The sequence below is a fragment of the Ctenopharyngodon idella genome, chromosome 14 (assembly GCF_019924925.1).
Source record: "Ctenopharyngodon idella isolate HZGC_01 chromosome 14, HZGC01, whole genome shotgun sequence".
Classification (NCBI taxonomy): Eukaryota; Metazoa; Chordata; class Actinopteri; order Cypriniformes; family Xenocyprididae; genus Ctenopharyngodon; species Ctenopharyngodon idella.
The window spans coordinates 7,586,341-7,607,018 of NC_067233.1; the positions used below are offsets into that span (position 1 = coordinate 7,586,341).

At 35.5% G+C, this 20,678-nt stretch overlaps 2 protein-coding genes across 6 annotated transcripts; one reads left to right on the forward strand and one right to left on the reverse strand.

The window, feature by feature from the left end:
• The first annotated feature begins 207 nt into the window (after nt 1–207).
• mrpl18 (mitochondrial ribosomal protein L18) lies at nt 208–1,644 on the forward strand. Its single transcript, XM_051860203.1, has 4 exons — nt 208–469; nt 827–995; nt 1,134–1,368; nt 1,481–1,644. The coding sequence occupies exons 1-4, from the start codon at nt 373–375 to the stop codon at nt 1,550–1,552; spliced, it is 573 nt and encodes a 190-aa protein (XP_051716163.1). The 5' UTR covers nt 208–372; the 3' UTR covers nt 1,553–1,644.
• A 638-nt stretch (nt 1,645–2,282) lies between these two features.
• On the reverse strand, nt 2,283–19,300 carry si:ch211-203d1.3 (protein phosphatase Slingshot homolog 3). Of its 5 annotated transcripts, none has more exons than XM_051860192.1 (16): nt 19,121–19,300; nt 18,030–18,096; nt 16,875–16,912; nt 16,586–16,769; nt 15,768–15,883; nt 15,141–15,209; nt 14,636–14,701; nt 14,066–14,342; nt 11,207–11,335; nt 11,015–11,061; nt 10,690–10,836; nt 7,305–7,505; nt 6,170–6,338; nt 5,962–6,057; nt 4,961–5,059; nt 2,283–4,858 (listed from the first exon to the last, which is right to left on the reverse strand). In XM_051860192.1, the coding sequence occupies exons 2-16, from the start codon at nt 18,075–18,077 to the stop codon at nt 4,724–4,726; spliced, it is 1,821 nt and encodes a 606-aa protein (XP_051716152.1). In that variant the 5' UTR covers nt 18,078–18,096; nt 19,121–19,300; the 3' UTR covers nt 2,283–4,723. The 5 variants fall into 5 exon arrangements, with proteins under 5 accessions (XP_051716152.1, XP_051716153.1, XP_051716150.1 ...); XM_051860193.1 differs by having other exon boundaries at nt 18,030–18,093; nt 19,121–19,299; XM_051860190.1 differs by having other exon boundaries at nt 18,030–18,117; nt 19,121–19,299.
• Nucleotides 19,301–20,678: the final 1,378 nt, after the last annotated feature.

The following is a 20,678-nucleotide window of genomic DNA, read 5'->3' on the forward strand; positions in this document are numbered from 1 at the left end:
GTACTAGTGCCATCTCGTGGACAGTATGATAATATCGGAATATCTAACATTTTAAATAAATTGTGGTTTAGGACACTAAAGAACGATTCATTATAATACATTAACTTTCCTTCTTATATAAAATAATTAAAAACAATGTTTTCGTCATTATTTTCATTCATTTAAAGATTTCTAAGCGGAACCCAAGTGAAGCCCAACGTTTTCCCCGGAAACGCGGAACATTTTTCGTGTGACATCAAAATGGCTGCGCACTAGAAAGTGGTCAAATTCTTTTAATAAAAAACGAAGGGTCATGCTATATCCGTTTGAACAGAAACAACTATAATTTGTCACCAGAATTGAAGGTGGGTTTTTTTTTTTTTCAGCTGTCAAATGGCTTTGTTCAGTGATGTCTGCCGTAGTGTTCGCACTCTGTTAGGTCAATGTCAGAGATCTGCGGCTGCAGCGGCGTGGATTCATTGTCAATCATGTAAGTAACTATATAACTAGACACTTCAAATAATAATTTTACTCTCTTTTTTTGTGTAAACTATATTATACAACCGACAGAATGGCAGTAAATTTGGAGATGCACAATCTGCTCTCAAAAAGGAGTTGTGTGTGTGTGTGTGTGTGTGTGTGTGTGTGTGTTTCTCAGAACACCCCATTTTGGATCAAAAGTTTGACCTTCTGTATCACATATTTGATTGACTTAGAAATAGAAGGGGGGAAAGCAATATCAAATGGCTGGATCCTCTCAAGGGATCAGTAGTTTTTTTTTTTTTTTTTTTTTTTTTTTTTTTTTAAATAATAATAATAACGTTTATTATGGGTCTCTTTCCACCAGCTCGGAAATACAGTCAGGCGGCACCTGAGCCAGAACCAGTGGTTAGTGATAATGAAGCCATCAATAAAACATTTGTTAACCGAAACCCAAGAAACCTGGAACAGATGGCCCTTGCAGTGAAGGATCGAGGCTGGGCTACAGTGTGGCCCTCTAGACAGTATTATCACAGGTTTGTAAGCATAGTAAAGTAGTTTAAAGGAATAGAAAAACATTTACAATAAAGTTTTGCTGAGCACAGCCCTACTAACAGCATCCTAATAGCACCTTCCTGTACATGTTTATTGAACTTATGCCTTTCCTTCCTCAGGCTGGTGTTCAGGCGCACACAGCATCACATCACAGCTGAGGTGTTCTCAAGTGACTCAATAGTTCCTGTGCTGTCTTGCTCCACGAAGGAGTGGGCATTAAAGCGCGAGCTGTGCTCCACACGGTCTGTAGCGGCTTGCCGTGCCGTAGGTGAGGTGCTTGCTCAGCGGTGTCGTGAAGCAGGCATCACACGGGTTGTTTATCGAGAGATACCGTGGAAGTTTCGCTCGGAGGCCGTGAGTCACTGAATGCATTTCAGCTTTTTAGAGTCTTCAGATATTATATAGATTGATGGCCAAGTATTGATGTAAGTGCATAGACTAATTCATGCCATTTCTTCCACTGCAGAATCAGACTTTCTGGACGGCCATGAAGGAGGGTGGTGTTGTGCTTAGTGAACCAAGGCGAAAATTCATTTAAATAGCAGGATTTTTTTTTTCTATTGTTGGTATTATTACTACTATCCTGAATAGTGACTTTGTCTGTAAATATAAATATTCTCATCTTTCAAACTGTGTATTTATTGAGTCGATTACAGAAAGGTGCTCAAACCAAAAGATGCAACTAGACTGTTGGGATATGAATCGATAAATTAGTTTTCAGTTTGACTCAAAAGTGAAATTGTGAAAAATTGTATCATTTTAAGAACCTTATAAATACATTTTAAAGTTTTTTTTTCAAAGCGAGGCGAGAGAAAGAATGACAAACTGTTTGGTAGTGTCATTTGTGTACACTACTATGCAAAATTTGACGTCAGCAAGATTTTCTTATAAAGAAACACTTTTTTTTTTTAGTTAGCAAGAATTAAACTGATCTAAATTGAAGCCACTTATAATAAGACAAATTCATCTACACTTTTTTATTCATCATAAAATCATGATTTCCTCAAAAATATTAATCAGCACAACTGTTTTCAACATTGATGTTTCTTGAGCAGCAAATCTTCATATTAGAATGATTTCTGAAGGATCATGTGACATTGAAGACTGGAGTAATGATGCTGAAAATTCAGCTTTGCATCACAGGAATAAATTACATTTTAAAATAGGAAAGGGTTATTTTAAATTACAGCCTTAGTGAGTGTAATACTTCTTTCAAGAACATTACATATTTAAAAAAAAAAAAAAAAGTGTGGTACTATAAATCCGCATTCCAATTGACCAACACAAACAGTTATTTATTTGTCATCATTCAAGATTAATGCAGTTCTGTCTACATTTTAATCAATCCATAAACCCTAGATTCTTGCCTGGATACAATGCATGTTCTGTTCATCTTGTTCAAAAAAATATTGCTGTTTACAACTTAGTTCTATAGTTCGAATCATAATTTCCAGCAATATCTATAAAGCACTAGTTTATATGTTCTTTTACAATAGCAATATGAAGAATAGAAATATCTTAAAACCTGAAACACTCAAAGTGATGCAAAAACAATGAGATGGTCCATTAGATATTTCTCAAGCTCCCATTATAAATTCATTTTAATTTTTAAAGCACAGACAACCTTGTATATCAAATTAAAAAGATACACGTTTAAATCATAAATAGAAAAAAAAAAAAAAGCAACAGCAACTTTGATATTTAACGCCGTCTGATACCAACAATGGAACTCTGAGTTACATTAGAATAAAATAAATCACCATTTTTGAAGTTGATAAGGCATGGCACATTGTACATTAGGTGAGGAAAATCAGCACTTTGAAGGCTGTGAGCCATCATCTATAACTAATACATCATTTAAGACATTCTCGTGGAAAATAACTGCAAAACCAGTGGTATCTCGATACTATGAACATTCCACAACAACTTTGGTTTCACAACATTGGCACTTTGTGCAGTGACTATACACATTTTAACAATTGTTTTACAGCAGATTGTATATATACTTTATACATACAGGACTCGTGCTTCACAAAGACAGGCTTACATACAGTACAAACAGCATGCATACAGTTATGAGACATCATGCAAAGACACAAATCAACCACCCCTATAGCTAAAGACACATGTATTAAATAGGAGTTAGTTGTGTTAGTTTTAACTGCATGAATATTAAAACCAACAAACGTAGTTATTTTGGTCCACCTCTATAAACTAAAGGCACTGAACCATCATGCAAAATGACAAACAGATTAAATAAGTGTGGCACTTTTTTTTTTTTTTTTTTAGGAAAATACTCAGGTTTCCTCTCAGGTTGTTTCCTGCATACTGTACAGGTTAAAAACAAATATCAGACAACATCTGTTTATTGAAAAAGACGTGGAAAATAGCTCCAAGTTTTAAAAACACACCTGCCTGACACATGATTATAGCATGAATAGCAACATCTGTCTAATAACTACACTACTGTTCAATGGCTTGGGGTCAGTAAGATTTTTATAATGTTTCTGAATGAAGTCTCTCACAAAGCCTCCAATTATTTGATAAAAAAAAATACAATAAAAACAGTAATATTGAGTATTATTATGATCTATAGTAATGCTTAAAATAACATTTTTACGTTTTAAAATATAATGTATTCCTGTGATGGCAAAGTTCAATCATCATTACTCTGGTCTTCAGAAATCATTCTATATGCTGATTGAATGCTCAAGAAACAGTTATTATCAGTGTTGAAAACAAGTTGTGCTGCTTCATATTTTTATTTTAACCATGGAATACATTTTTATATTAAGTTTTAAAATTTCTTTTGTTACACTTTGTTCAGTGTCACTTTCAAACAATTTAATGCTGAATAAAAAGTACTAAAAAATAAAAAAATAATAAAAATAATAATATCTTACTGACCCAAACATTTGAACAGTAGTCTACATGGGAATACTAAAACGTCCAAACTTCGATTGCTTTCTCAACACTTTTTCACCTACTGATCTTCACAGAGGCAATATACTGTAAAATTTCACATTCATTGAGAGGAAACAGCTATAAAGTAGATTATTGCATAGGACTAAAATGAGTGAGATCACACTCATTCATTTATTAAGAACATGAGACAATGCTATAAGAGAGGATTGTTCGTGTTTCAGTATGAGAATAACAGCCAAAAAAAAAAAAAAAATTCTCCACTCAGTCTATAATACCATATTAAAATCAGTGAAGTAAACTGAATTGTATGGCTCAGTATGAAGGTGCAAAGGATACAGAGATATCAAAAGGCACAATGTGACAATTTGAATGAAAATGCTCTGAGAAAAACAGTTCCTTTATCAATACTCACATGAAAAAGGGTGGCTGACAGAAACCAGCCGTTGTAAATTTCTCAACAATCCAACTGAAACTGACTAAATTTTTTTAATTTTGGGCTAGATGGACAGGTGAGGGACAATTACTAAGATATCCATTGATCTGTAACCATGTGCTTTTGTGTGTGTTGCCTTCAAATGAAATTACCTAAAAATACAGCAACTATATGAACAGATTTGTTCTGAGTCCTCAAAGAACTTGGAATGATACAATCAGAAGGATAAGACTTGTGTGCAAGAGTGTCCTTTATATTAGCATCACTATTTGTGTTCCTTTTCCTCACCTTTTCGTTTTTTTTTTTTTTTTTATTCCCGCCTCTCCGCATTTCTTAAGCGCTTTAAGCGCTTCAGAGACCGGCTTCATCCTGGTGTGTGTTCTGTGACTGTCTGCTGCTTGGTTCAGGGGAAACATCAACATGTGTTCTCTGATAAGTCAAGCCCCTTCTTCCATGACTCCTCCTTCGTTGCGCAGGAGAAAGTCTCTGAGAAACAGGAATTCTTCAGTTAATGATTGCTTGCATGTGATTTGACTTGATTTTTATTCACACATCTTTATCAGTAAATTTTGCATTTCAACCTCTTACCTCTTTATCGATCCTGTCTCTGTCTTCATCGTCAAGCTGAATAGACTGCATAAGAGAAAACAAATCCATCCTGCCACTTCTGCTGGGGCTGGATGACACCTGGGAAATAAAAGTGTAGCAGACATTATATAAAAAAAAAAAGTGCTTCCTTAAAACACAAACCATTTTTTGTAATAGTAAAGAAAACCACATAGACATTTAAAAGACTTTTAAAGGGTTAGTTCACACAAAAATGAAAATTCTGTCATTAATTACTCCCCCTCATGTCGTTCAACACCCGGAATTTTCGGAACACAAATGAAGATGTTTTTGATGAAAGCCAAGAGTTCTCTGACTCATCCATAGACAGCAAATTAACCACCACTTTCAAGGTCCAGAAAGGTACTAAAGACATTATTAAAACAGTCGACATGACTACAGTGGTTCAAACTTACTTTTTGTGCACAAAAACAAAACAAAAATAATTCTCGTCGCATCATAAAATTATGACTTTATTCAACAATATTTTCTCTTCTGTGTCATTCTCATATGCTGTTCACGTTCAGGTTCTACGTCCGAACGCCAGCTCAGTATTGCAGACACTGTTCACTTGAGCAGCACGATGCATTCGTGTGATGCTGACGCAGGAGTCGGCATTCTGATGTAGAACCTGGAAGCGCTGAACGTACGCAGCATATGAGAATGACACAGAAGAGAAGATATTATTCTCGTCGCTTCATAAAACAAAGGTTGAACCGCTGTAGTCACGTCGACTGTTTTAATGATGTCTTCAGTACCTTTCTGGACCTTGAAAGTGGTGGTTAAATTGCGGTCTATGGACGAGTCATATAACTTAGATTTCATCAAAAAATATCTTAATTTGTGTTCCAAAGGTGAACGAAGGTCTTACGGGTTTGGAACGACATGAGGGTAAGTAATTAATGACATAATTTTCATTTTTGGGTGAACTAACCCTTTAAAATGGTAATAAATTTAACGTGTCAGCCTCTGTCTTGTCTAACCTTATCACTTTCATGTACAGTAATAAGTGGGTTGGATGGGGCTTTCTCTGCCCCATGCGTATCAGGAACACACTCATCCAACTGCTCATCAAAGACCTAAGAATGGCACAAGCATAGAAATAAACATACTTCTGGTTAAAACCGATTTGGAAACTAAAGAGATACTGAAAAGCATCAAAAGTGAGTGTTATATGATATATGCCCTTACATCTGTTCCCTCATCATCACTGCTTTCCTCTTCTTCTGGGCTCTCTGAATCTTCCTCTTCTTCCTCTTTCTGTTCATGTTCACTCCCTGTGGCTGGTTCGTTGTGGACAGACGGCTGACGGACCTCTGGCTTGGATTTCCGCCTCCAGAGGGCACTGTGGCGCTGTTTACTGTAAGGCACATTGCAATGTTTGGAATTAAATACAGTACTGCTAACTTTTTTTTTTTTTTTTTTTTTAAACAATGAATCAAGTAAAAGACTGCAGTTGATTTCATTCTTCCATTTCATTCTACTCATTGGAAATGGAGGGTCACAGTACATTCAGGCTCTACCAATTTGGGTCTATTATACACTTATAGGTGATACACGAGTCTATCATGTAAAATATAGTCAAGTCATCTGTTTATGCAGCAGTTGATCAATCAAAATCCAGTATCCAGAGAGTAGTGTAATTCATACACCATTGAAAAGTTTGGGGTCAGTAAGAATTTTTTTTAAAGAAACAATAATAATTATGCAGGAACGCATTAAATTATCAAAAGTGACAGTAAAGACATTTATGTCACAAAAGATTACTATTTTAAATAAATGCTGTTCTTTTGTACTATTTATCAAAGAATTCTGAAAAAAACGTATCACTGGTTCCACAAAAATATTAGGCAGCACAACCGTTTTCAACTTTAATAAGATTTCTGAAGGATCATGCGACACTGAAGACTACAGTAATGGCTGCAGAAAATTCAGATATTGCAATTACAGGAATAACTTACATTTTAAAATATATTCAAATAGAAAACAATTATTTTAAATTGTAATAATATTTCACAATATTACTGTTTTTACTGTATTTTTGATCAAATAAATGCAGCCTTGGTGAGCATGAGAGACTTCTTCTAAGACCTCAAACTTACATAGCGATTACTGTTTGAGATGAGGGTGAGTGTGCGTTATCTGCATTTTCACTTCCCTCATGTACACACACGGTTGAACGACAATAAACCAGACTCGACTTGACTTGTCTGTGCCTGAACATCCATGGAGATACTACACAAGTGGGAAAGTGTCTGTATTTCTGTATGAATGCTTGTTTGCATGCATGAATGTAGTACAGCACCATTATGAGAGCATAAGTCACCTGGCGCTGAGGATGCCACTATACGTATGCAGCTGTTTGAGGAATCCTTCGTTGGGCTGCACTATAGGCCGTCTTTCTCTCACGTGGTTGAGGGCTTCGTCTAAAGTCCAGCCCTGCTGCTTCATCAGGAAAGCGATTACTGTGGAGGCAGAGCGAGAGACGCCCATCTTACAATGCACCAGTACGGCCTGTCCACTCTTCCTGTATCATCATCAGTATGAAACAATGACATATATATTAGCATGAGAGAGATAGTGCACAAAGACAACTGTAATCATTTTCATAGGGGGTTAAGTATAACATACTGCATGTGACACGTGTGTCTAAATATAAACTAATAAATTTTAAGAGAATGATCAGGGTAGGAGGTCTACTAAATTCATGCCAACCATAAACCAAAATAAAGAAGAAGCGAGTGAGTGAGTGAACCTCCGTGAAAACGAAATAATCCCCAAAACTATGCCATTCGTTTGTGCTACGTTTGTGCTGATTTGTGCCGCAAAAACGAACATTTGTGCTGGTTTGGTGTTCGAGATATTGAGCTGTATTTTTTTGGTCGTGTGACATCATTCCCCACCCCATGTTGTTCAAATCGCTTCAAACCAGTGCCATTCGTTTGTGCTCGATTTGTGCTGGTTTGTGCCGTTAAAACAAACACTGTAACTGTTTTCCTTCCACAGATATGACGAATATAATTTGGGAGCTGTGACATCACTCTCCACCCCACTTCGTCTAAATCGCACGAAACCGGCGTCGTTGGTTTGTGCTCGATTTGTGCCAGTTTGTACCGTTAAAAGAATCCCTGTATGTGATTACCTTTTTTAAAAAATTATGAAAAAACCCAATCTCCACCCCATGTAATCTAAATCGCTCCAAAACTGGCATATTCGTTTGTGCTCGATTTGTGCTGTTAAAAGAATGCCTAAATGATGACTTTTAGACTTTAAAAAAAATAAAATAAAAACCAAACCATTACCCCATGTCTTCTTAAATGGTGCTGTTTGTTTGTGCTCAATTTGTGCCGTTAAAAAAAAAAAAAAGCAACAATGACAATCTTAAATATAGAGTAGGCCTAACAAAAAATGTTTTTACATTCAAACTGCTTAAAACCAGTGCCCTTTTGTGCTTGATTTAGAAACAGTTACATCAGTCCTCTATGGTCTAAAAATCGTTACTGGCGCTGTTCTTTTGTGTTCAATTTGTGATGGGTTTGTGGCCTTGAAATTGCAATAATCTGGTTCCTAGACATAAGTCTCTGGGACAGTAATGCAGGCAAGTCATTAAAGTAATAAATACATGAAATACGTTTGACTTAAATAATTTACAGATTAACAAAACGAAAGAAAAATCTTTGGGACGAGTCTGTGCTGCCGAGTTTATTTTTGTTCAGTCAGGAAACAGAGATGAGAAGCGCATCCTGTAGTCTCATTTAGATTTCATAGTGAACACACAAATAAAAGTAAACACTTTGTGGCTGTGAATATTGTCTTACTTTTATCTGTGTGATAAAAAATGATGGAGTAGGCCATTTAACAATGTTCGATCGCGCCGGCGCCACACACACACACACATCATATTTTAGCATTGCAAACTTGAGTTTTGCAGCCTGATTATTATCAAAATAAAACAGTCAATCTAAACATCTTGGCCTAATTAAACTGGTTCAGTCAAGAAGGGGAGAAAAACAACAACAAAAAAAACAACAAAAAAAAACAACCTATATGAATTAATTTATAAACGAAACTAATTTTATCCGTTAACTCATTCTATTTAATGTAAAAATTGCAATTCACTTTGTACATTGTATTTATGTTTTTTTTCTTCATTATTTTTATTGTTATTTTATTTAGGCTAAAGAAAAAAAAAGCCATCACCTATAGGCTACTTTACATGGACAGTGATTAAAGTCTGTGTTTGTTTTAAAGGTGTATTGTTATGCATTTTGCAGTTAGATGATGAAATAATCTGAGCATAAGCAATTCCACAAGATTCCACAGGGCCTGTTAGTTGCAGCATTTTATCTTTCTCCGTGGAAGATGTGAAGCGATGATGTGTTAAAACGTTATACACGCGCTCCTGTGAGTTTCTTGACTGCACAATAATTAATAAAAAAATTTCACTTCTCTGACGTGTCTAACAAATTTTAAATTAACCTGTAAATTGCCCCGCACACATGATTTTTTTTACATTTAGTCTCAGAGTACATATCTTTTCCGTATAGGCAGACTTTCCTATGCATTTGTTTAACATTTTTGAGGGGTGCGGAAACATGTTAGCTAGCAGTTAATGTATTTGAAAATTTACCATGCAAATATATAGTATTTTATTATTAATAATAATAATAATAATAATAATAATAATATTATTATTATTATTATTATTATTATTATTATTTATTATTAATTATTATTATTATTTAAATCAAATATCTGTCCCAGTACTATAGCACAGCATAGGACACTATAGTAGCCTACTGGTTACAGAAGCAGGCAGGTAACATGTAGGCCTACATGGTTGTCACAATATCTGGCACAAATTTAGTCCATTTAAGAAGGGGTCGTAGTTACTTAACGGCACAAACGAACAGCACCATTTTGGAACAATTTAAGATGACGGGGAGGAGATTTTTTTTCTTTTGTTATTTATTTATTAGGCTTATCATTATTATTATTATTTTAAGTCATTCTTTTAACGGCACACTCCTGCACAAATCGAGCACAAACGAATATGCCAGTTTTGGAACGATTTAGATTACATGGGGCAGAAATTGGGTTTTTTCATAATTTAAAAAAAAAAAAAAAAAAAAGGTAATCACATACAGGGATTCTTTTAACGGCACAAATCGAGCACAAACGAATGACACCGGTCTGGAGCGATTTGAACGACTTGGGGTGGAGAGTTACATAACTGTTCATAAAACATTTTTCCGTTATATTTAAGAAGAGGTCTTAGTTACAATGTTTGTTTTAATGGCACAAACCAGCACAAATCGAGCACAAACAAATGGCACCGGTTTCGTGCAATTTAGACAAAGTGGGGTGGAGAGTGACGTCACAGCTCCCCAATTATATTCGTCATATCTGTGGAAGGAAAACAGTTAGTGTTTGTTTTAACGGCACAAACCAGCACAAATCGAGCACAAACGAATGGCACTGGTTTGAAGCGATTTGAACGACATGGGGTGGAGAATGACGTCACACGACCAAAAAAATACTGCTCAATATCTCGAACACCAAACCAGCACAAACGTTCGTTTTTGCGGCACAAATCAGCACAAACGAATGGCATAGTTTTGGGGATTATTTCATTTTATGGGGTGCCATTTTCACAGAGGTAGTGAGTGAGTGAGTGAGTGAGTGAGTGTGTCTGTGTGTGTGTTGAGCACCTTGCTTCATTGATGAACATGTATGTGTTGTTCCAGTGTGAGAGTAGGTCGGTTGCCTCCACATCATAAACTCTGATATTCATATAGGTGAAGCATTCTGGGAAAAAGTTGTCAATCTCCATGGTAACATTCAGGATGTAGCCCACACTACCAAAAACCAAAAAGGTATTTTATTCATCTGCTGCAGAAAATCTTAATTTAATAGAATAACTAAAATAATTATTTTAAATTAGTACAAATATAATAATTCAATCAGTATTTAATTAAAATATTCATTTAAATTATCTTGAAGTAATTTAATCATGATTAAATTTAATCTGTATACTTGTTCTTGTGTAATTCTTCAGAGTTGGCAGCATTCCATTCTGAACCCTTTTGGGAGGGGGACAAACAAAACAAAAAAAAAAAAAAAAAAAAAAAAACCAACAACAACAACAAAAAAAAAAAGAACAAATAAATAACTGTATATTTTTCAACAATATAGTGGATTTGACAGAAAACAAATGTCATTACTAACCAAGTAAAGGTAGTCCAAGATTCTGGAAGGTTTGTCCATCTGTGCCATCGTGACCATCATCTCATTGTCAATATACTCTTTGTAGTCCTTCATGTCTATGCCTATTCTGGACTCCAAGGCTGTTCGCACCTACAAAACACAGAAAAAGTGCCTGTAGCTCATCTGCTAGCGTTGGGCGCTAGCAACACCAAGATCATGGGTTTGAGTTATACAGTAAATTACATTATAAAGGCAAGTCACATGATATACAATGCTTACAAACATCAAATCAAGCTGCTCAATAAATGCCTGAATGTTACATGTTCATTCCACAAAGATTCTCTGGATAAGCCAACAAGCCCAGGCACATTAACCTTGAATAAGTGAGTCTTTAAAAGGTGTGTCCTCAGACTTACACTACAGATGTTTGGTGTCAGTAAGATTGTTTTTGTTTGTTTGAAAGAAATTAATACTTTTATTCAGCACTGACCCATTAAATTCAGTTAAACTTTCTATTTATTCAAAGAATCCTGAGGGGGGGGAAAAAAGAAAGAAAAAAAAAAAAGAAAAAACAGGTTTTTACAAAAACAGTTTTCAGCATTAATAATAAGAAATGTTCCTTTAGCAAAGAAAAAAAAAAAAAAAATGATTTCTGAAGGATCATGTGACAGTGAATACTGGATAATGGACACTGAAAATTCAGCTTTTGCCATCACAGGAATAAATTACATTTAAAAAAATAAATAAATAGTAATATTTCACAATATTATTGCTTTTACTGTACTTATGGTCAAATAAATGCAGCCTTGGCAAGCATAAGAGGAAAAAAAAGAAAAGAAAAAAAAAAATCCTACCGACTCTAAAAGTTTTGAACAGTAGTGTATTTTGAATAGCCTTAAAGAGTGAAAATAAGCTACAAAGAAAGTAGGGCTGGGTATTGACAATTTTCATGATTCGATTCGATTTCTATTCACATGCTTGCGATTCGATTACGATTTCGATTCACTTCAATTACGATTATTTTGGGTGTAGTATCAGTTACAGTACATGGCAAATTTTCTAGAGGGGAAAAAAAAAAAAAAGATCTCTCAACTAAAGCTGTAAACTACACATGGGAGTCATTTGGTACTACTTTACTATAATATTGAAGGTTAAAATTAACTTATTTATAAACACTTAAATTACACTATTTTTTTTATAATAAGTTTCGAATTACATATTCATATTTCTACTCCAATTCGATTTTTTTTTTTTTTTTTTTTATATAAACATTTAAATCGTGGCTGTCATAACTGATTATTCAAACATGCATTAAATATTGCACAACATTATAAGTAATATGTAACGGTGCATAGCTATATTTATCAAAATGCTACTTTCTAGAGTTCACTTTTCTAGCTGACTAATGAGTTCATGGTCACTGTTTTTCTGAGGTAAATGTGACGTTACGTGACATTGTTTACGAGCTGTTTTATTGACGTCTTTCCGAGGTTGAAACACTGATCGAGCTATTACACGAGACACGATACGGATTTCGGCAAGTTGTACTGTATATTTTAAACATACCTTCAGATGTTTAGTCATGTTTATTTCGCGCTATAACTGTATTAAAGCGGAGAGGATGTTCACATGCGCTCCGTGCTGCCGCTTCTCTTTAACTGAGGCGCTACAGCGATCTGTCACGCCAAAACGGTATTTATTTTCTGAATCTCATAATAAGATGGACGTCATTTGAAATCTGAGACTTTGCTTCATATCAAAAGTAAAGCACAAAGATTATTGCGATTTATTGGATGGGAGGCGCGTTACATATTCCGTTCATTTAACAACTGAATACAGACCAGACTAATCGATTCTTTGGATTTAAAAATCGGTATCTGTTCGTAAAAATGAGAATCGATTAAAATTGAGAAATCGATGTTTTTTTTACCCAGCCCTAAAAGAGTGTCATTCAGAAATCGTCTTGTTTGTGACATAGCTATTTTAACAAGGTCTCTGATCATTTCAGTACAAGCAAAGATTACAGATATTGAAAGATGGTTCACTCCTATTAGTAATGAATGTGAGAAACTGCAACGGGCAATATGGCGGAATACGTCCCGCCTTTTAAGTAAAAGCAAAGACTATAGAATAACACTCTTTAAAGGACTTTGGTAAAAGAGACAATTGCTGACTGATAAAGTCATTGTGTCACTGCAGCTGCCGTTAGAAGCTCCGGTTCCCACAGAAACCTGAGACTCGCGTTTAGGACTGCACATGCGCATTGGCTCGTCTAGCCTGAAAATAAGCTTTTTTTTAAACGCCATTTGAGCATAAGAAACAACATTTACGAGACAGTTCATGTCAGATTTTGTTGCTGATTTCAAATATGTTATTTAATCGTGAGTTCGCCAAGCAGTTTATGAGATTTCAGGATTCCCCCATTCAAATAGATAGGACTTGGTCTTGGATGCCCGAAATAGCTGCCAGGAGGAGTTGCAAATATGGCCGCCAAGTGAACAGACTTTCCTTGAAAGGAACTTTGGTACAGGCCTTACATACTATATTGCATATTTCAATGTGATATGGTTTACAGTCTGTCACAATGCAATACTAGACCACAACCTGATGACCGTTAAGTAAATATTGTTGCGTTCATATGCAAAGAGTTTAACCAATATCATTTACATACATAAGATCTTAAAGTAAACATGAAATTTCGTTTACAACCCATTTGACTTCTGTTATACGACATTTACAAGTGAAATATAGGGTGGAAATTGATTTTATCTATCAGGAACTGATTGGATCATAAAAAGTGGTCTATAGGTGACTGGAGGGGAGAGCATGGTGACATTGTGGGACACCGTTTCAAAGGCAGAGAAAAGACACTCATTTTACCTGTTTTGAGGTAATGTTTTCCAAGTCCTCAGTTCTCATGATATCTCGTAACTGGGTTTTGATCTCCCTCTCCACTGACTCCCGATTGGATGATGAACTTCCTACGGTGGCCTTCCTGACTGACTCCAGGCCAGTCATAGCCCCCCATTCATTAAGGCAGTGCTGGTCAGATTCCACATTTTTTCTGTAATGCTGTGCCCACTCCAGCCCGCAGCCAGGTATGACAGCTCCACGCACGGCCCGTTCACAGCAGCCATGCAGCGCCTGCAACACTGACCTAGTGCAAATTGAGAATGATACAGGACAGAGAGTTGTGAACAAGCAATTGGCAAACCACAAACACATTTAAAACGGTCACACAGATGTTTAGTAGGGTGGTAGGGTGTTGACTGACTAATAACCAAAAGAAAAACAGTTAAAGCAATAGAACAAAAAATGAAAAATAAAATAGCATTATAATCGAAAACAGTTTTAAGTGTGTGTAGGCTGCAAGACCAAGGTTACATTGCATATCTTTGTTATTTGAGGAAACTAGTTGTTTCCTCAGCATTTCCTGCTTTAAAAACTTACCACATCGTCTGAATGGACACAGGCTTAAAGATTCGTGTCACTTCTGCAGATGTCACACTGAAACCTCTGTAAGAGAACGAGTGAAACAAACTGTCAAAAAAGCAGAACTCTGAGGCTCAGGCGTTAACAGTATATAAAGTTCTGCAGAACAGTGTAGATAAAATATAAAGTGGATTTTCTTTTCAGTCAAACTGAACATACTTCCATTTGATTTAAAATGTTATTTACATTTCATATTGTTTACATTTCTAATAATATGTCTGAGATGTTGCCTGTTTCCTAATTTTCTAAAGAGACAAAGTCTTTGTCCTTGATCTCCTTTCACTTTACAAACCACATGAAAAGTGAAAGTTGACTTTGATGATGAGATATTGATTTCAAGAATACTCTTTCATAGTACTATAATTAAACTTTTAAGATCCCTTACAGTAAATGTCATGTTATGCTTTTATTATCATATGTTTGGGTTAGGGTTAGGGTTAATGATTTAGTCTTATGGTCTTACCCATCTCCATCTAGGTAGACCTGTGTGTCACTCCATATTGGCAAGACAAGGCCAATAGTGCACTCATCACTAAGGAAGAGTTAAAAAACCATGAGTGAGAAACATGTCTTGACAAGCTTGCTGAAATATAGTGCAATCTGCTAAAACAGTTTATATTTAACAGGATCATTCACCCAAAATGAAAACTGTCATTATTTACTCACTCTGATGTTAATGCAAAACTATACAACTTACTTTCTTCTGTGAAACATAAAAGATGATATTTTGAGAAATGTCTTACTGTTTTTGTCCATACAGGTTTGGAATGTCATGAGGGTGAGTAAATAATGGCTTAAATGATTTCCATAAATTATTTCATTTTGGTGTGAACTAGCCCTTTAAAATGGCAACTAAACATGTGTAAAATATCTGCACATTCCCATTCCAAAAAAAGCAGAACAGGCTACTTGATTCATTTGTGTTTGTGAAATGAGGTTATCAAAAACGCAACAGTGTTTAGGCTGTAAATCTGAGATATACAAATATTTAACACGTCACATTGTTGGATTTATGGATTTACCTCTAATGAAATACAAGCTACTTATGATGACTTGATAATATGGTTTATAAAGATGTTTATAAACCTACCTGTTTGGGCCTGGAAAGTCCATGCCAAGTAGTAGACTCTCCTGTTTTTTGTCAAGTGTGCCTACTATAAGCAAATATCTCAATCTGACTGGGCTCACTGACTCCAAACGCACAGCCTGAGGCAGGGAAAAAAAAGAAACTCAGGGTTAATGTATTTAAATGAGACAAAGAAGCCTGAGCTGGATTCATATGAATAATTTAAAATTACGCAATTAAAATTAGATTTTTTCCCCATCATTACAATTCAAGCACCGCACCCATGCATGGCAATATAAGACATGCTGTTCTTTAATAAACAGATTTACTTAGTAAATTGTATTGTGTGTAATTGTGAAAGTCAAAGCAAAGTGGTTTATTGTCATTTCTGCACAGCAGAAGATGAAACAAACAGAAATGTCTTCACAAACCACACTGCAGAACGTGTGATGTTACATATGCCAAACAAAGTGCCTAACAGACACAGACAGTAAGCATAACCACTTCCATAAATTTAGTCTGAAACAGATAATAAAGTGTAAATGCATAAGGTAGCAGTATTTCTACATCCTTTGATGAACAAATTTCCATTTTTTCCAGTCTTCTGTGATTATAAAAATCATTTTATAGAGGTTGTGCTTACAAAGAGCAATGTCTGTTTGATGATATAAAGAAATACATATTATATAGATGCTTTATTAAATACTAATTCCCATCACTTTTATAGGCCTCAAAATTACAACTTTGAAAACTTCTGATATTTCAAGGTATTCCATGTCCATGGAGACCCTGAACATAGAAAGGCAATGTAGTAAAACAAGTGTGGTTTGGGGGATCCTAACCAGTTTGACTGTGTCCTCTGGTCGTAGTAACGAAATCATTGCATGCAAATGTCTGCGCTGAGTGTCAGAGGCTTGGCCTCCTTGCCTAGGACCAAGTAGAGGGGGTATGGTTTCTTCCTGTAATCCGTCCCTCTCTCCCTCTTCCACCAGGAGCACTGCCCCCTTAACCAGGGCGAAACTTTCTCTGGTGTGCGGAAATGAAAAATTAATCAGTTGCACGTTTCTAGAGGAAATACAATATACACTAAAAATAAACATGCATGATTAAAGCTGTGTCAGGAACATTCACCTTTTCTGAAGTCTTCCTCGTCTTGGGATAGCCTCATCCTTGAAAATAACATTAAGTGGATTACCATTGATTCAACTTGAAGTTAATGAACATTATAACTCAGATTTACCCAGTAAACGGTGATGTTAAAAATGGGTGGTGGGTGAACTGATTATGTAATGCACTTAATTGCAAAGACACCAGTAGATTCTGTTTGACTCCTTTGGATCCTCTGACTCAGTGAGTGCTATTTCCCAAAATAGCTAAATAAAAACTTGCACTTGGTAAGGGCTTTTAAGCCTTTTTTCTCACCCATAACTCATTCTGAGATGAGTGACTGGGGGAAAATAGAAAAAAGGATACCCGGAAACACAATGACAAGGCGTTTTGACAAAAAGAAAAAAAAAAAAAAAAAAAAGGGTCAACTGTAATGCAGTGAGAGTATGATAAGATACTGAGGAAACTCATACTAAAGACGATTAAGGGAAAAACAGATAGAGTGTGAGAAGACAGAGAGACGGACACCAAAGAGGCTGTTATCAGTGCTTCTATGGAATGAAAGAGGAGACAGTAACATTACCTGTTATGTGACTGACGTGTCCAGACAGAGACAAGTAGAAAAAGAAGAGAGGGGGTGGAGAGGAGGAGCAATGAGGTTGTTGATTAAAGCTCCGGTGAGACTTTTCTCAAAATACTCTGAACATAGCGTGTTATAGAAGAAGATACATAGTATGCACGGGTTATGGGTGAAAAAGGAATCTTGTGTTGAATAATAAATACAAAGCCTAGCAAACAACCAACAGAGACACAGAATGATTCATGGACATTGTCCAATACCTCTCAAGAATAGCAATAAAAGTTATCAGGCATTATGGCTCTTAAGCAGAATCCTCACATAATTCTGGGGAATTTTTTGGAACAGCGTGAAATGGATTTTTATATTCAGATTCGCAGCAAGTTTAGGAAGCGTTTGGAATGCTACCAAGAAGACACTCCTCCTTATTACACATAAACTTGTGTACAGAAAAAAGGTGTAGAGTAACTGGACACACATGGAGGGAGAGGGAGTAGGGTGAAAGAACGTGGAGAACTGCAACTGACACACACAAAAAAACATACATGTTTCTTCTATAGCATTTAATAAACGCACAGTTTTTTAGACACAATAAAACTCACCGGTGTCGTGCAAATAGATGGTGTTCTGTGCAAGGTCAGCAAAGCCATTCCACAACCGGGTATCCTGCTTTAAAACCAGCAGACGAGTCTGAGTAAAATAATTTTAAAAAAGACACAAAATTTATGCACCATATACGCAGTGACTTTTAATTCAAGTCAGAGAAGGAGATTCTCAAACCTACATGGCTACAAATTTAGATGTCAATTAAGATGTTGCTCAGAAGGTGCTAGCTAGTTTGGATTCAAATACTGGTTTGTGGTTATTGATAGACTTTATATTTTCTCACAAATTTAACACTGCAACTTCTTGTGCAAATTCCGAAAGTGAAATAAGATGTATTTTATTATTATTATTTGTCGAATTAAAATTTTGAAACAAAATGTGGGACACAGCTAGATAAGTTCACTACTTTTTTAATTATGTTTTTAAAGTTTTTACTAACATTAATTCAATGTCAATTCAATTGACTGTCAAAATTATGACATTGTAGTATTTCACTGTTAGATTGTTTCAGATTTCTAGTAGGTCTCAAAACAAGAAATAACTGGGATTTGTGCCTCTAATGTTTTAAAAAGTCGACTAACTCCCAAGTGTACCTTATTCGAGGAATGTGTCATAAATTCCCAACACACGTAAATCATGTACGTAACAGATAACCGAAATTAAACAGCCAAATGGTTCTGCGGTCTAAGATGGAGATTTCGCCATGTCAATGACACATCACAAAAAACACACACATACACGAGACATTAAAATATCTGCTCGAAGTGTTGAATGTGTATGAAGCTGTAATTATAGCGTAGTGTGCGCGTCGTATTGATACAGTCCTTAATACCTCAGCTCAAGCATTTGCTGTTTTACGAGACAAACTTGCAATCTATGCATGTTAGAGTTTTCATTTTCATCGTTGCCTTGAAAGAGTCGATAAATTATGCCACATACCTAATACACTGCTTTGTCTGTAGGCTTATGCTTTATGCTCATATAGCTCCAACACAGCTGTGTTTCAACCAACAAGACGCGAGGCTTGCCATTGCCAGTTCCTTAAGAAAAGCAAAGGAGGGCGGATAAACATGGAGAGTTCGCTTACCTGATGCGTTGAAACGCTTCGAAATTATAAGGATTGCCTCCTAAATGAATCTTCCACAATAAACCGTGTTAGTTAATTTAATCCATGACCACAACTTTTATATTGGTCCAAAATACAATTTAAAGGGGAAGGCAGACTACTCTGTCATGAAACCAGGAAGACTTATTCTCGGCCGAGAAAAGTAAATGTGCCCTTAAATGGAAGAGGCGGATCGGGAGTAATTCGTCTATTAAAGCGACAGAGACTTATTTAGTTAATTCCTTAAAAAATACCGATACCCTTTTAAAGCATTACCTGATTCAACCTTCATTTAGACGGTAAATAAAAAATAAAAATATATATGTTCAAGTCATGTTTTGGTTAAATTAGATCTTAATATCTGCATATTAAACAAAACATATACAGTTATTGACCAAAGATTAGGTTAAGACATTAAATTTCAGCTAGGCTAATTATTCTCACATTAAAATGTATAAATCCACCAGGCTATGCAGCCTAAATGTTCAAAGTTTGCTTGTTTTTAAATCTAGAACATTTGTCACATTGTACAGCAGTTTAACATAAATGCAACAAAAATGCAACGTTGTGAAATGTAATTGCTGGGAGGAACACCAGCAAGAAGTGTTTACATAATATCACGCGTTGTTCACACAACAACTATCCCTCCTCATATTGCAATTGCAGTCCTTTTGCAGTCAAAATTTCTGGTGAGTAAATGTCATCACGTGATTCTCTATTGCATAGCAGGGTCTATAATACTTTTTAATTTCCAGACATTTACTGGCAGAGAATGTCAGTCTGTGTGCGTTAGTGATGGGTAAGCAGTTTACATATACAGTTACGCCAGTAAGCGGCGACCAGTGACTGTATCTGAAGTGTATTGTGCCAAATCAAACACTTAACAGTTCCAGATATGACATGAGCCTTTACAAATAGTGACACATTCCACACAACTAGTGATGATGAAAGCACTGAACTCACATTTCACATTATTTGTACTACAAAAAAATATAAGTATGTGCAATGGGACAGGAGTCATTGAATTATTCACTAATTCGATTATTCTAAATACAAAATTCGTTCACTTATTCAACCGATTCAGGTGTGAATAGGAGATTACTGCTAATTAGACTGCATGCTGAGTAATGATGAAGATGTTTGAAATGTATCCACTTCGTGAAATAAGTAAATAATAACTGCATGAATTATAATAATTATTACATTCGATCATAAAAACACCAGAAACAACATGCTACTGTCTTCAGTTCAAGGGTCTCATTTTATTCATTTATTCATAATAAAAATGATAAATTTAACCCTATAAACTTGAATTAATTGCTTTATTTTACCATCCCTGAGGTATGTTTGTTTATTTGTTCTGTCATTATTTTTATCTACAGCGTGGAGAAAACACATTTTTCAATTATGAAATTACCAACTTGCTTACTTCCTATGGAATTACAAGGGGTATTGTTTATTCATTGTACCTGTTGTTTTTGCAGACCTCTTATAAAAAGTTACCAGTTGTGGACAGTTGGTACAGTGATATTTATGGGGC

Excerpts from the sequence above, each read along its gene's own strand:
- mrpl18 (XM_051860203.1), top strand. The coding sequence starts at position 373 with ATGGCTTTGTTCAGTGATGTCTGCCGTAGTGTTCGCACTCTGTTAGGT. Across the intron at positions 470-826 it reads GTGGATTCATTGTCAATCAT|CTCGGAAATACAGTCAGGCG; the intron begins GTAAGTAACTAT and ends TCTTTCCACCAG. Across the intron at positions 1,369-1,480 it reads GGAAGTTTCGCTCGGAGGCC|AATCAGACTTTCTGGACGGC; the intron begins GTGAGTCACTGA and ends CTTCCACTGCAG.
- si:ch211-203d1.3 (XM_051860192.1), bottom strand. The coding sequence starts at position 18,077 with ATGGCTTTGCTGACCTTGCACAGAACACCATCTATTTGCACGACACCG. Across the intron at positions 16,913-18,029 it reads CATCTATTTGCACGACACCG|GATGAGGCTATCCCAAGACG; the intron begins GTGAGTTTTATT and ends GTTATTTTCAAG. Across the intron at positions 14,343-14,635 it reads GTGTCCATTCAGACGATGTG|GTCAGTGTTGCAGGCGCTGC; the intron begins GTAAGTTTTTAA and ends AATTTGCACTAG.